Here is a 16,468-nt window from a genome sequence, read left to right as displayed (position 1 = left end):
GGGTGCAGGGTCCCAAGCTCTTGGACCATCTTCCATTGCTTTGCCAGGCATATTAGAGGGAGCTAGATCAGAAATGGAGCAGTCAGGACTCAAACTGGCTCACATATGGGATGCTGGTGCTTCAGGTGGTGGCTTCACCCACAATGCCGTAATGCCAGACCCATGGATAAATCTTTTTTTTTCTTTTAAGATTTATTTCCATTGTAAATGCAGATATACAGAGAGAAGGAGAGTCAGAGAACCAGCCCCTGGTTCACTCCCCAAGTGGCCTCAACAGCCAGAGCTGAGCCAATCCAAAGCCAAGAGCCAGGAGCTTCTTCTAGGTCTCCCACATGGGTGCAGGGTCCCAAGGCTTTGGGCCATCCTCAACTGCTTTCCCAGGCCACAAGCGGGAGCTGGATGGGTAGAAGTGGAGCATCCTGGACACAAACTGGTGTCCATATGGGATCCCAGTGGATACAAGGCAAAGATTCAGTCACTAGGCTTTTGTGCCAGGCCCCCTCATCAATGAATCTTAAGAAAGGGAGAGAAGGAAGGAAGGGAAAGAGGGAGGAAGATAAATCTTTTCTTAAAAAAGATTTATTTATTTTTATTACAAAGTCAGATATACACAGAGAAGGAGATATAGAGAGGAAAATCTTCCGTCCAATGATTCACTCCCTAAGTGAACGCAGCGGCCGGTGCTGTGCTGATCTGGAGCCAGGGGCCAGGAACTTCCTCCAGGTCTCCCACACGGGTGCAGGGTCCCAAGGCTTTGGGCTGTCCTTGACTGCTTTCCCAGGCCACAAGCAGGGAGCTGGATGGGAAGTGGAGCAGCCGGGATTAGAACCAGCACCCATCTGGGATCCTGGCGTGTTCAAGGCGAGGACTTTAGCTGCCAGGCCACACCACTGGGCCCAGGAAGATAGATTTTGACTTGCAAATGTGCCCATTAAGACTTTACCTGGTGAAGGCCCCTGAATCTAAGTAAAGGACATTGGATAAGTCTCTGTGGAGTGACTTGGCAGGATTCCTTTAGCTCGGGAGCCTCTGGTTCCTCATGTGTGATTCAGCCATACCAGTTCCCTGAGCTTGATTACAGCGAGGTGTTTTAGAGAAAGCCCTGGCTCTAAGTGAGTATTCTTATTAGTGTGTGATATAACCATGTACCCCAGAGAAACTCATTAAGTTTTTTGCTTAATGTAAATGAGTACCTGGTTGCAGGAGGGTCAGATTCTGTTTTCAGTTCAAGCCACCAGTTTATTCGTGGCTTTGGTGGCAACACACTGTAGGACTACGCTTACCACTGCGTGCTAGGCTCAGGGAAGGAAGGCATTGTTGGCCTGGAAATGCTGTAGTTGCCACATAAGATGACAACACGTGCAGTGCTTAGATGAACTGCCTAGTGGGAAGTGTCAAGGGGAGAGGTCAGCAGAGGCTGGCTTAAAGGCCTGGAAGGCCTCTGCACTGTAGGGCTTCTGTGGACCTTGACCGCCATGGGTCTTTCATGCGGCTCTGTGGACACTCATGTATATGCTCTCTGTTGCTTCTTTCTTTTTCTTTCATTTTGAAATGGGTAGAACAGATGTGATCTCCCATTTTTCCTGGAAGAAAACCCAAATGGCCTGTTTGATGGCACAGGGCGCATACATGGGTAGGCGAGATAAATACTTTTCACTAACAGCTTCCTGTTTTCAGCCTACTTTGTGCCTTCCACTGTGCATGAGGGGCAGGTTGTACACAGACAAGAAGCCTCTCCAGGGAGGAGGGTGTTGTAAAGGTGTGAAACTGGCAGGAACATGGTCCATTCAAGAGATGCACTGGTGGTCTTGGCTAAAGTCCTCGCCTTGCATCCTTGTGGGTCCCATATGGGTGCCGGTTCATATCCTGGCTGCTCCACTTCCCATCCAGCTCCCTGCTTGTGGCCTGAGAAAGCAGTCAAGGACGGCCCAAAGCCGTGGGACCCTGCACCTGCATGAGACACCTGGAAGAAGCTTCTGGCTCCTGGCTTCAGATCAGCCCAGCTCCTGCTGTTGCAGCCACTTGGGGAGTGAATCATCAGACAAGAGGCTCTTGCTCTTTCTCTGTGTCTCTCCTCTTTTTAAATCTGCCTTTCCAATAATAAATAAATATTTTTAAAAAGAGAAGAGAAATGTGTTGATGCCCTGGTCTTGGGGCACTTGTCTCTGTTCACTGTGTCTTGATAGTTCTCTCGTATGGAGAAGCTGATCATAGTATCGGCCTTCACAAGTTCCCCGGAATATTACTGTGACAGCTTGAGAGGAAATGAGATGCAACCACAAGTTAAGATGAGAGAGTCAGGGCAGCAGGGTTATGGGTGGTTCACCAGCCACGTGGGATGCCTGCATTCCATATCAGAGTTGCATATGTTTGATTCCAATCTGGAGTTCTGTTAGTGCACACCACTGGAGGCAGCAGATAATGGCTTTGGTGCTTGGGTCCCTGCTCTCCATGTGAGAAACCCATACTGACATCTCCTCTCTTGGCATAGCCCTGCCAGCATCTGTGAAGGAAACTACACGATGAAAGGTCTCTCTCTCTCTTCCTTTGAAATAAAAGCAAAACAAACAAATAAAAGTGCACTTAAAAGGTATAAAGGGTTGGGATTTTAAGGTGAACAAGGAATCTTCAGCAGGATGGGCATAGAACTGTTGACACAGAGACACCTCCTACTGCTGGGCAAATTATAGCTTTGAAATAGAACAGAATGATAGATGTGAACTGGGCAAATCTTATCCTGTCTGTTCCAGTGGGTGAATGCAGTCATTTGTGCTTGCACTTTATGACGTGGGATTGGATGACCAAGCTACATGTGAAGTTGTTCTGGTCATTTTAAACACGAAGTCCTTCTTTCCCCGCTGCATTTAACTTTCTGCTTTCTCGCTACTTGATTTTGTGGGTCTCTGGAGGTCCACCACAGGCCCGCTATTGAAAGGGAAAGCACAGAAGGCTGGCACTGGGCATAATCACAAAGTGTTAAGTGATGAGAGAATTTGGATGTGTAAGACCTGCAGAAGGATAGGTGTTGAAGGGCAATGGATGAAGTTGCCATCTGGGATGCCCACAAATGTTGGAGAACCTTGGATCCAGAGCCAGCTCTTTTGCTTCCCATCCAGCTTTTTGCTAATGTCCCTGGGAGGCTGCAGATGATGGCCCAAGCACCCGGGTCCCTGTCACCCATATGGGAGATCCAGATAGTTTCTGGTTTCTGGCTTGGGCCTGGCTTAGCACTCGGTGTTGAGGGCCTTTGGGGGAGTGAACCAGCAAGGTGGAAGGTCGTGTGCTCTGTCTCTTTCAGCTTCACTGTGTCTTTCAAATAAGTAAATAAAATTTAAAAAGAAATAAACCCTACAAAAAGCATGTTTTCTTTTTTTTTTTCTGCTCCCTACCACCTACAAAGGATTAAGCTCCAGCAACTAAAAGAATTCGGTCTTTCTACACTTTTGTAGTTTCTATTTCAAGGGCATATGATAAAATGTTTGCAACATGAGAAATACTCAATGTCATACTGTTTTTTTTTAAAGATTTATTTTTATTATTTTTTCATTGGAAAGGCAGATATACAGAGAGGAGAGACAGAGAGGAAGATCTTCCGTCCGATGATTCACTCCCCAAGTGAGCGCAACGGGCCGATGCTATGCCGATCCGAAGCCAGGAGCCTCTTCCGGGTCTCCCACGCGGGTGCAGGGCCCCAAAGCTTTGGGCCGTCCTCGACTGCTTTCCCAGGCCACAGGCAGGGAGCTGGAAGGGAAGCGGGGCTGCCGGGATTAGAACCGGCACCCATATGGGATCCCAGGCGTGCAAGGCGAGGACCTTAACCACTTGCGCCACCGCGCCGGGCCCCAGATGTTGTACTGTTAACTTACCAATAAAATTCATAATTCTATTGGTTAATAGAACTATTCAATAGAGTACTATTAGATAGAATATTATCAAATAATAAAATCTTTTGAACCTTAGGTAGATAAAGTAGATTATTGTCATTCAAATGGAATAGCATTATCAAACTCAATAATTTTTATAGAATCTTGACCTTGTACATTAGCACTTTTCATTTATAAAGAAATTTTCACTTTTTAAATTATAGATTTACTGCTTTCTCTAGTAATTACTTTTTTTTCCTTTAGAGATTTATTTTTATTGGAAAGGCAGATACACAGAGAGGAGAGACAGAGAGAAAGCTATTTCATCCACTAGTTCATTCCTCAAGTGGCCGCCATGGCTGGAGCTGAGATGAGGTGAAGCCAGGAGCTAGGAGCCTCTTCCGGATCTCCCACACGAATGTGGGGTCCCAAGGCTTTGGGTCATCCTAGACTGCCTTCCCAGGCCACAAGCAGGGAGCTGGATGAGAAGTGGAGCAGCCAGGATACAAACTGGTGCCCATATGAGATCCCAGTGCATGCAAAAGGAGGATTTAGTCACTAGGCTATCACGCCGGTTCCAGTTACCATTCTTGAAACCTTTATTCTAAAACAGTAATTCAGCAGGTGACTCAGAGCCTAACTGGAGATATGCATCTCCATATTTGAGATGTGAATGTGTATGTGGGCGCATATGCACTCATCTCCACATTGCCCTTTCCCAAGAGTATTTGAGGTGGCCCCAGAACTTTAGCAATGATTTTGTTGTTATTAGAGAAACAACACATTTTTATTGTAGAATGCAAGGATACTTTCAAACATTAATGGAAAGAGAATTGAAAACTAAGTTTATTTCTGTGTAATAATTTTGAAATCCATGTCCATGCAAACTCTTTTAAAATTTCCTGGGAAGTAGCACTGGCTTAGCAGTTATGACAAAAATGGCAGTCTTTTAATAATCTCCCTCACATGAATGCCCATTAGGACAGCACATTCTGTATCAAGAATGCCTGGGTTTCAGCCCTGGCCTTGCCCTTGGGTCTAGCCTCTGGCTAATGCGCACCCTGGGCAGCAGCAGGCAGTGGCGGCTCAATTCCTGGAGTCCTCGCCACTCATGCTGGAGAGGAAGTACCCTTGATCATGGACAAAATTGGAGCCCCCTCTCTCTGCATGCGTTCCCTTTAAGACATGCTGTTCCCTCTCCCTTTACAATGACCCACTGAGCCCTGGGCATCTTCCCTCACTTCTTGGTGATCTTCGCTCCCTTTGTGTCCGCTGCTGCTCTTTCTATTACTCCTGCTATAAATTCAGTGCACATGGAGATGAACTTCCAGTCAACTGACTTCTCAGGTTCTAGAATCCTCTACCTCAGACACCCTTTGGAATCTTTTTAAGACCAAAAATGGCAGTATTTTAATAATCTCCATCATATGAATCTTTCTCTAGTTTTTGAAAGTCAGAGTTATAGGGATAAGATGGGATGGCAAATAAATGATCTATTTCACAATGACCATAATGTGGGCTAGGCCAGAATCTAGCCAGGCTGAGGCCAGGAGCTTCATCCAAGTCTCCCCTGTGGTCCAAGCACTAGGGTCACCTTCCATTGCTTTTCCCAAGACATTAGCAGGGGGCTGGATGGAAAGTGGAGCAGCCAGGACACAAAGTGGCACCCATATAGGATGCCAGTGGTGGCTTTACCCGCTATGCCACAGTCCTTCAGTCCCTTCTGTAGTATCCCAGCCCCAGCACTTTTTCTATTTCTCTCAGCCTATAATTCCACCTTTTCACAACCTCATAGCCCCCTGGTGTTTTCCTTCTGAAGCTTAAATTCCATAGTTAATCATTATAGTTATTCCCTGCACACACCATCAATTGCCTTGCCCCGACTGCTCATTTCCCAGTTGCTTGACAAAGCCACACCCTAAACGGCATACTTTGTACCTGCATCCATGTAGTTAAATGAGGAGTTCTGTTTGAACCCCTTCATTCCCAGCGGGCACTAAATGGACTTTGCGACTTTGTTTACTTTTCCATGTGGCATTATCTCACATCTCTGTTCAAACCTCCAACACCTCCTCCCCAGCTCTCTCTCCTCCTTCTCCTGGTGCTTGCTGCTGTTATTCCTCCTCCCTGACCCCTGGGTGGACCCCAGCCCTCAAACCTCTTCTTGATTTACAGTGACTCCCCAGAGTGAGTCGTTATCCAGTTTCATGGCTAAGAACACTGCTTATTTGTGCCTAACCTCACATACGTCTGCCCACACCATCCTCCTGGATTGCGCGTCTAGCCCTGCTTCCCCTGTTCTTGCTGGCCTTCAGGAACCACCAGCTTGTTCTCTTTGGTGTCAGTTCTTTTTTTTTTTTTTTCAGCTTCTGCCTAGAAAACAGAAAAGTAATTGTCTTTCTGGGTCTAGCTATTTCACTTAACATAATGTCCTCCAGTTCTGTCCCTGTTGCCACAGATGACAGGATTTCATTATTCTGTGTGGTTGAATAATTTCCTTTTGGGTGTGTATACCACCTTTTCTTAGCTGTTTGTGACTACTGCTGCGGTAACTGCGGGAGAACAGGTGTCTCCTCGATATGCTGATCTCACTTCCTTCGTATGTGTACCCCGTGTTGAGGTACCTGGATCGTGATGGCCCTCTAGCTCCTTGAGGCCTCTCCGTGCTGTTCTCCACAGCAGCTGCACTAACTGATGTGTGTATTCCTGCCGCAGACTCTCCAGCATTTGGCATTCTTTGCTTTTTTGGATAAAATCCATTTGGACAAGAAGATACTGATTACAGTTTTCATTTGCATTTTTCTGATGACTAATGTTGTTGAGATTTTTCCCATATACTTATATCTTGACAATTTGCATATCTACTTTTCAGAAATGTCTATTTTGGGGGCTGGGCCATGACACCAACTGGCACACAAGAGGACTGAGTCTAGCGGCAAATTCTGTAGGGGATTTGTGCACTCACCCCCTTGAGACTGTAGTACCCCCTGGTTTGTGTGAGAGCTTAGGGTGGGATTAGGGGAGGGGACTGGGCCAGGCTAGGCTGCAGCATTCAATCGTGAATACCAAGACTGGTGATGGAGAGTGGGGGGTGTCATGCACAGAAATTAGGGCTGCAGATTTTTTATTGGGAGTTGCCCCAACTAGGCTGCAATTCCCACTGGTGTGCATAAGGGCTGGGTTTGTACTGGGCTGGATTGGGTTAGCCCGTAGTACCCAGAGGCTTGTATAGGAGATGGGGTTGGAGGCAGAACTGACCAGGCAATTGCGTTCACCAGGATGTGTGTAGGCTGATGAAGGTGTCTGGCTGAACCAGACCCCGTACTAGCTGGTGTACACAAGACTCAGGTCTGGGGTCACTCAAATAAGCTTTGTTGAAGGACTCTTCAGCTAGACTTTGGACTCAAACTACAGTCACGGGGGAAATCACAAAATATGTGGTCCTAGCATCCTGTCTTTTCTTCAATGTATGTTTTTGTAGAAAAACCAACTAGTAGTAAGTATGTCAATTTATTTCTGTGTTCTCTATTCAATTCCATTGGTCTGCATGTCAGTTTTTGTGCCAGTACCATGCTGTCTTGATTACTATAGAGACTTGATATTGTAATGCTCCAACTTTACTTCTTTGGTTTCTTTGGTTGTTTAGTCTCTTTGGTGGTTGGGATTTTTTTTTTTTTGTATTCCTGTGAAGAATGTGTTTTCATGGGGATTACACTAAATCCGTAAATTATCTTGAATAGTATGTACATTTTAGTAACATTAATTCTTTCAACTTATGGATATGGGAGATCTTTTCATTGTTTTGTGTCTTCTTCCAGTTCTTTAATCGATATTTTGGAATTTGACATTGTAGAGATTATTCATTTCCTTGGTTAAATTTAAATTTATACTTATTAATATAACTGTTAAAAGGCAAAAGAAGGTCTGATGCAGTAGCCTAGTAGCTAAAGTCCTCGCCTTGCATCCTCTGGGATCCCTTATGAGCGCCAGTTCGCACTCCGGCTGCTATACTTCCATCCAGCTCCCTGCTTTGGCCTGGGAAAGCAGTGGAGGATGGCTCATGTCCTTGGGACCCTGTGCCTGGGTGGGACACCTGGAAGAGGCTCTTGGCTCCTTTTTCAGATTGGCTCAGCTCTGGCCGTTACAGCTGCTTAGGGAGTGACCCAGCAGATGAAAGATCTTTTTCTCTGCTTCTTTCCTTCTCTCTATAAATCTGCCTTTCCAATTAAAAAAAAATAAATCTCCAAAAAAAAAAAAAAAAAAGAGGCAAAGAGGGAGGGCAGATAGAAGGGGAGAGAGAGAGAGAAGTTTCATTGCTGACCTATGTCTCCAATGCCCACGACGGGATTCTTGCGGTGACCAGGGCTGAACCAAGGCTAAAGCCATGGACCAAGAACACAACCCAGGTGTTGCATAAGGAACATTAGGAACCCATCATCATGAACACCTGAATCAGCACCTCTGTCTTCCGAGGTCCACAGCAGCAGCAGGAAAGCAGAGTCGGAGGCCGGAGGTCAGCATTGAACCCAGGCGCACCCTCTGACGAGCACATGCCAACTGGTGTCTCAGCTGCAAGGCCAAATTCCTGCCTTGCTTTCTTGATGTATTTCTTAGCAAGTCCATTAATTACTATATGAAAGTGCAACTTTTAATAATATGTTGATTTTGTATCCTGCAACATCACTGAATTTATCAGTTCTAATGGTCTTTTAGTGGAGTCTTGGAGCTTTTCTGGCTGTAGAATCACGTTTTTCTCATGCGGTTGATCTTTGATCTTGAACATTTCTTTTTGTGAATTCCCTGAGGCCCAAGAGGATGAGTAGCTTTCGCCATGGAAGGTTTGTGCTTTTGCCTCTGCTATATGTAGGGAAGCTACCAGTCTGGCTCCACTTGCAATGCACTTGTTTATGTGTTCTTGGATCACCCCAGTGCTGTGAATTAGACAGGAACCCACAGAGGAGACACCCACCTCTCAAGGATGCATTCTGCCCCCTCTCAGTTCCACTTAGCATCGTAGCAGCCCTACAGTTCCTAGGGCAATGGGACGAGGTGGTAGGACTGACTTTCAGAAAGGGTCCTTTTAATGTCCCAAATTCCCATGGGTAGGGCTGCCATTAGATTAATATTCATAGCACAATTATATGTATATAAATTAGGAGAGTGGTAGTTCATATATGTGACATTAAATGCATGCTTGTCTTTTTGAGGGGCACTTAATTAACATTGGTTTCCATTTGGGAAGTGGGGATACACAGGGTGTGAACATTCCTTTATTTCTTATTTTAAGATCTTGAATTGTTTTCCTTGTGTAAGTAATGGCCCTTTTCAATTATGTTCATGAGTAAAGAACTCACGGTTTTTTCCGATTTTTTTCCTCATGCATTCTCTTTATAAGTTCCATTTAAAAATATTTATTTATTTATTTTAAAGAGTTCCAGAGAGAGGGAGAACCAGAGATCCTTCAATGGCCACAACGGTCAACTCTAGACCAGGAGCCAGGCACTTCAACGGGTCTCTCACATGGGTGACAAGAACCCAAATACTTGAGCTGTTGTCCTCTGCTTTTCCCAGACCATTAGCAAGGAGCTGGGTCAGAAGTGGAGCAGCTGAAATATAAGATGGCACACATATGGGATGCCAACATTGTTGGAAGTTGGGTTCACCCACTATGCCACAATGCTGGCCTTATTTGTTTTATTTTTAATATTCTCTTATTTGTTTCCAGGACTGGACACTTTTAATAAAAATTGCAAATGAATAAAAGTTAAAATCACTGGAAGTTTCTATCCAGATTAGCTTTTTCACATAAAAGGACAGAAATCTGGTCACTGTATCACAGCCTTGCCTCTACATCTGACCTACTTGCCAAATGCCAGGATGGGATTCTTGCAGTGGCCAGGACTGAACCAGGCCAAAGCCATGGACCAGAAACCCAACCCAGGTCTAGCACAAGGATCTGGATCTTGCACAAGGGTCTAAAATCTGTTTTAGGTCGAGAAACTGCAGTGTCGGGAGGCTGTCCTCCCTCCCAGGGTGCAGAGGCCTTTAGAGGCTGGGTGTGGCTTCTCTGCTTGACTCCCTCCTTCCCCCAGATACAGGAAGGAAAAAAAAGAGAATATGGAAATGGTGATCTCACCCACTTTCCTGTAGCCCTTGACTCTAATCACCCTAATCAACTATCATAAAAAATAAATATAATTAATAATAAAAAAAGAAACTGCAGAGAACAAATCAAAGGATCCATTTCTATGTGTTTAAGGACATTCTTTTTTTCTTTTTTTTTAAATTGTTATTATTTTCCATAATAGTTTTGTAGACACAAGGATTCTTCCCTCTGCCTCTCTTCTTTTCTCCCCAATTTCCTATTCCATCATCACTCCCCCATATTATCATAGTAGTATAATCCTTTATGGCAGTTACAAGTTAACATTTTGCTATTTAAAGTGTATCATGGAATTATAGGCACAAAGAAAGATAATACAGTATCATATTGTCAAGGTATATTCCTTTTATTCGGGAGTAGATGCACACTGAAGCATACCTTTGTCAATCTCCATCATACAGTCATTCATCCGTGAGAATATATGTGTATCCTTGTTTACATATATATCTATTTGTCTTGTATTTTACATGAATACATCTGAGAGAACTTACATCAGAGAGAACATATGGTATTTATCCTTTGGGAACTGGCTTATTTCACTGAGCATAATGGGCTGCAGTTGGGACCATTTTGTTGCAAATGGTAGAATGTTCTTTTAATGGCTATATAGTATTCCATGTAATGCATGTATCACAGCTTCTTTATTCATTTCTCTTTGATGGGCATCTGGATTGCTTCCATATCCTTGCTATTGTGCTGCTGTAAATATAGGATTGCAGGTTGCTTTCTCATATGCCGATTTCACTTCATTTGGATATATCCCCTAAAATGGGAAAGCTGAGTCATATGGTAGAACACTTCTCGGTTGTGTGAGCACTCTCCATGGTTTAACTGTTGCTTCTGTAAAATGCCGTAACAGCAGCAGCAACAACAAAAAAGTCAAAGACAAAAGTAAAATCCCAAAGCAGCACAGGGCACAGAAGCAGGGCTGGTGGGGGTGCATCATGGTGAGCACTGAAGACTCGGGCAAGGGAAGGCAGGTGAAATGTATTGAAACAAAAGAAGGGCTCCCACAGCCCTGTGACAGGGGGGTCTCCTCATCGGTGAGCCCCTCCAAGCAAGGGCTCTGGGAACTCAGGGGCAAAGGGGGAGTTCTACATCTCCAGATGTGCTCCCACCTAGCTGTGATCGCATCCCGTTTGCTTGTCTCTCCTTCCTCCCCTCTCTTTGTTCTCCCAGCTCCTTATCTCTCATTCCTGCCATCTTGTTCATTTCCAGTCCCCCTAGCTTGCCTGCGGCAGACCTGTCTATTTACACGTAGGCCCTTTCGTGTCTTACTACCTCAGCTGGACTAACCAGCTCCTGTCTCTGACACTAGAATTCTGTGAAATTAGTCTGTGGAAGTGAAAGGGAAGTTGCTTAGGCAAACAGAAATTGAGATTTGTTGCCAGTAGACAGACCTGTTTTGTAAGAAATGTCAGAAGAAATTCTTCAGGAGGGAAGAAAGTGATGAAAGTCAAAACTTGGATCTACAGTGAAGAAATGCAGAGTTTGAAAAAGAAATAAGTGAAAGTGAAATGAAAGTGTTGTTTTTATCCTTCTATTCTCAAAATCTGGTTTAAAGCCAGAGAGTCAAAGATCTTGTATTTGCTGGTTCACGCCCCAAATGCCAGTACCAGCTGGGACTGGGCCAAGATGAAGTCTGGATGTCAATTGATACTAGGCACCCAACCTGACCCTAACCTGCTGCTCCCCAGAGGTTGCCTGAATAGCAGGAAGCTGGAATGAGGAGCGGAACTGGACTCGTATCCAGACACTGCAGTGTGAGATGAACACATCTTACTAAGCGTTTTAACTGCTGGGCCAAATGCTTGCCCCTATGAAAAAAAAAAAATTCCAGCTGATGTAAATCTAAATGTTGATTTCTTTAAAAATATTAACAGCAAAGTATCGTGTTGTGTATCGTATTGTGTATGCTTATGTCTATACTTTGTGTGTGCTCACATATGCTTATATGTAGATACAATGAGTGGTAGCCATGCCACCAAATGTAGGAGGCAGGAATGAGGATCACTTGGTTATAACAAGGTACTCAATTACCTGTAAGGTGGTAGAATGTTATTTGAAGGTAACTTGGATTATATGTAAATATGTATTGTAATCTCTGGAACAACCACTGGAAAAAAAAATTTTTTTTGATTAAAAGTAGCAAACCAAAACTGCTGTATTAAGAAAGGAGAGAAAATAGAATAATATAAAATCTAGTTAAACCCACAAAATCTGGAAAAAGGGATGGAAAAGAAAATAAAAAGGAAGAAAGAGGAGCAGCTAACCGTTAAAACAGTTATGAATATGGCTACTATCGATGCAACTGAAAAAAATCACTTTGACCATCAGTGATGTAGGGGCAACCATCAAAAGATAAAATTGTTAAAGTGGCCCAAGATTCAAGACCCAAACAAATAGTGTCTGCAAGAAACTTTCTTACTTACAAAAAAGTTTCATTTACTTACTTCAACACAATGAACTTCATGAATTTCAAAACGCCCGTTCTGCAAAGAGACACTGGGAGGAGGCTGGAAAGGCAAGAAGGGCTGAGAGTAAGTTGGATAGGCAGAAGATGGATTACTATCCAAAATAAACCAAGAACTTTTGCAATTCAACATGAATACCTATGTAGACCAAACAGCTTAGCAGACACCTCATCAAAGAAGACATACAGATGGAAAACAAACATATGGAAAATATTCCACATCATTTATCATCAGAGAAATCCAAAAAGAATGATTGTAAAATGCCACTACACTACTGTCAGAATGAACAAAACCCAGAACACTGTCAAAGCTGAGGCTGGCAGGAGTGCGTGTTCACTGCCACACAGGCTCAGTGATACAGCCTCTTTGGGAGATAGTTTGGAAGGATTTTTAAAAAAGATTTATTTAGGGCCTAGTAGTTAAAGTCCTCTCCTTGAGTGCCCTGGGATCCCATATGGGTTCTGGTTCTAATCCCGGCAGCCCCACTTCCCATCCAGCTCCCTGCTTGTGGCCTGGAAAAGCAGTCAAGGATGGCCCAAGGCCTTGGGACCCTGTATCCTTGAAGAAGTTCCTGGCTCCTAGCTTCGGATCGGATCGGCTCAGCTCTGGCTGTTGTGGTCACTTGGGGAGTGAATCATTGGATGGAAGATCTTCCTCTCTGTCTCTCCTCCTCTCCATATATCTGACTTTCCAATAAAAAAAAATAAATCTTTTTTTAAACAATAAATAAATAAAAGATTTATTTATTTTACCTGAAAGAGTTACAGAGAGAAAGAGAGACAGATTTTACAACTACTGGTTTACTCCCCTATGGCCACCCTGGCCAGAACTGGACTGGTCTGAAGCTGGGAACCAGGAGCTTCTTCCTGATCTCTCACATGGGTGCAGGGACCCGGGGACTTGAGCCGTCCTCCACTGCTTTTTTCACTCCCATTAGTGGGGAGCTGATCAGAAGTGGAGCAGGTGGAACTCAAACCTGTGCCCTGGGGAGCACTAGTACCACAGGCCCTGGTTTCACCTGTTAAGTCACAGCATCGATGCCCATCCTGCCATATTTTATGTCTTCAAGCTACTACAGGATTTCTGAGAGTCTAATTGGCATAGTTTGAAACAGTTGCTAGAATATTTTTTAAGGTGCATTGTATATTCTCTGAGCCTTACATTACACCCAAGGAAGAGCTAAAAAGCATATGTGGGAATTACAGAAGAATTGTGTGTGTGTGTGTGTGTGTGTGCAGATTCAAGGACCCGGGGACCCTAGAACCACCCCCACAGCCAGTTTAGCAATGTTCAGAAATGCAGTCCCTGATGAGAGGGAGCTGACTACTTAAGGCTTTATTGGAAAATAAAAAGCCCTCTCTCAGCTAAGTTAAATAGCAAAGACTGAATGGTGCCAGACATAATGGTTAAATACCCAAGATGCTGTGGGAGCAATGTGCCCTTCTCGACTGAGGCTGTCTTTGTCCATGAATGCTTCATTACAGAAATCTTAGGTCGATTGCTGAGTTTCTATGAGAAAACAGCTGCTTTAAGATTTTTTCCCCCTCTTCTTGTGTACATGTATGTACATGGAGAGAGAGGATAACTCTTACATGCACAGTTGAAAGTAAATTCATGTAAACATTGCCAGACTTGCAAGTTCAATGTTGCTGGCCCCCCAAGGAAGTCCCCTGTTTGAGATAGGGTTTGTGCTTCTGCATTGTAGCACAAGAATACTTCTGTATCCTGTCATGCAATTAACAAGGCACAGGTGCATTAGGAGGACATGCGTATTTCATCATATATTTGAGGTTACTGTCAGCATGGCCACACCCACAGAAAAAGCTTTCTGCATGATCTCAGCGGTAGACTCGTGGGACAGCTGTAGGGGGAACTCTAGTAGATGAGCTTCCACGCGGTGGTAACTGCAGGATAAGGATGCCTCATTTTCAACAAAGGCGGTACTGTTTCCTAAAATGGGTTATGAAAATAACAGGACGCAAAAGGAGACCGCTCGCTTCCGGGAGGTTTTCTTTCTGGGGTTTTATAATCTAACACTTCCCTGCCCCAGCTCCTTCAGCATAGAATGCTCTGGTTGCCCTGTTAATTCTCCTTCTCAGTCCCTCCCTCACTGCTTCGTTCCTTCCTTCCTGCCTGGCTCCTACTGCCTGTCCCACTAGTTCCCAACCCTCCTTGGTTCTTTCACCTCTGAGCTGAACATCTCTAGAGCTAGCCACAAGGCGTCGGCCAGAGGGGCATTTTCAGATGCGACCTTGGGCAGGGACGGGGAAGTGTCATCCCCCACGGAACACCTTCCCTGGTGCTTCTCCACAAAGCCCTGTCTTCCTTACAAGCCTGCCATCCTTACCTCCTGCCTGGCCACTCCAGTGTGTTTAGGTCCTCCCTCTCTGCCTTCCTTTCGTCTTTTGTTTTTTTAATTTATTAATTACATTATATTATGTGACACTGTTTTATAGGTATTGGGATTCACCCCACCCCTCCCGTAACCCTCCCCCCCTTGGTGGATTCTTCCACCTTGTTGCGTAACCACAGTTCAAGTTCAGTTGGGATTCTTTCATTGCAAGTGTATACCAAGCATAGAGTCCAGCCTCTTATTGTCCAGATAAGTTCAACTGCTTCTTGGGGAGACCATCTCTGGTCTGAAGGTAGAGCTGGCAGAGTGTCATCCCAATCAATTAAAAGGCCCAACATAACATCAGCAACAATTTACAACGTTATGGAATTAATTGACATAGTATTGAGTAACCAATATGTTAAAAAAAAAATGCAAGTTCTTAACCATATCCTGTGACTACTTCATTGACATTTCTATTTTAGTTTATATACAACCGGGTTCTATACATCTTAAAATGGCTTTAGATTACTGTTCAGCTGTCTTGTGTCTATTTTCATTATAATATTTAGCATTTTATAGCATTGAAGCATAACTTTGCTGAACCTGGGCTTTTTTTTCAGGTAGTCTAGACTGGCTTATATGTCAACAGTTTAGGTGCAGAACAGTTTTAGGAGGAGTGTGCAGAGAAATCTTCAATACCCTAACGGGGGCTCCAGTATTTGGGGTTTTCGGAACCCATCTCCCTCCTGCTGGTCAGGAACCACAAGTCTCTTCCTGCTGTGCCCCCCAGCCCTGGCTCCAACTTATCCCAGCGCGGGCTCCCTGGATGTGTGGCTTGAATTGTGGGATCTAGGACATCTGAAATACAGCATCTCAGGCAGGCTGCCTATAAAAACCACCAGGAAAAGCAAATGATAGATGTGGGATGTTTTGAAGCGGCCCCTTTGAAAATGTGTATAAATGTGTTTAATGACATCTGGTCATGAAACAAGAGATTATGAATGACAGGTAATGAGTTTATAGCCCATATTAACCCTTTATTGATGTCCTCGTTCATTCCACGTAGGCTCTTCGGCTTTGCCCAGGGCAGTACGAGGTGCTTCCTGCACCAGTTCCCAAGTACCCTTCCAGGTAATTTCCACCTTAATTAATTTCCACCTTAATTTCCTCCTTTCACTCATCCCTTTTGTTGACATACTCACAGATCACACGTGACTCTTAAGCCTATGTACATACCTCATATTAAGATGAGCATTTAAAAATATTTAATGAAGACAGAAAAAGTAAACAGAGGTCTTTTTAAAACATCTTTTTTTTTTTTTTTGTACAGGAGCTTCATATTTCGTTCTACGGTTCGAAGATTTCCAACGGGCTGCTTCGTACCTGTGAGTACAGTGTAACAGTTCAATCCCGACGGATTTGCTGTTTAAAATGTACAGCGATTCCTTCATACAGAGCATTTTCCTCGTCATAGTGGGTAAACAGTGAATGAGTGAGGCAGGAGAAGGCACTTGGTTGAGGGGTCGGGGGTCTCACCACGCTGCGTCAAAGTTCGCTCAATTCCTATTTCCAGCACAGGCTGCAGCCGTCACTGCCTCCTCAATCCAGATCTTTCGTCTGCCAATCACCCACA

General features: G+C 44.3%; 1 protein-coding gene across 2 annotated transcripts in view; it reads left to right on the top strand.

Annotated features, from left to right (window-relative positions):
• Positions 1 to 16,468, top strand: part of STPG4 (sperm-tail PG-rich repeat containing 4) — a 39,790-nt gene that overhangs the window by 4,220 nt on the left and 19,102 nt on the right. For both annotated transcript variants that reach the window (XM_040993213.1, XM_040993212.1), the window contains exons 4-5: positions 15,902 to 15,966; positions 16,166 to 16,220. In XM_040993213.1, the coding sequence (XP_040849147.1) occupies positions 15,902 to 15,966; positions 16,166 to 16,220 (120 nt within the window). The remainder of the gene's footprint in view (positions 1 to 15,901; positions 15,967 to 16,165; positions 16,221 to 16,468) is intronic.

Source organism: Ochotona curzoniae, unplaced genomic scaffold, assembly GCF_017591425.1.
Source record: "Ochotona curzoniae isolate NIBS_2020 unplaced genomic scaffold, NIBS_Ocur_1.0 contig_883, whole genome shotgun sequence".
NCBI lineage: Eukaryota > Metazoa > Chordata > Mammalia > Lagomorpha > Ochotonidae > Ochotona > Ochotona curzoniae.
This window is presented reverse-complemented; position numbering and strand designations above follow the sequence as displayed.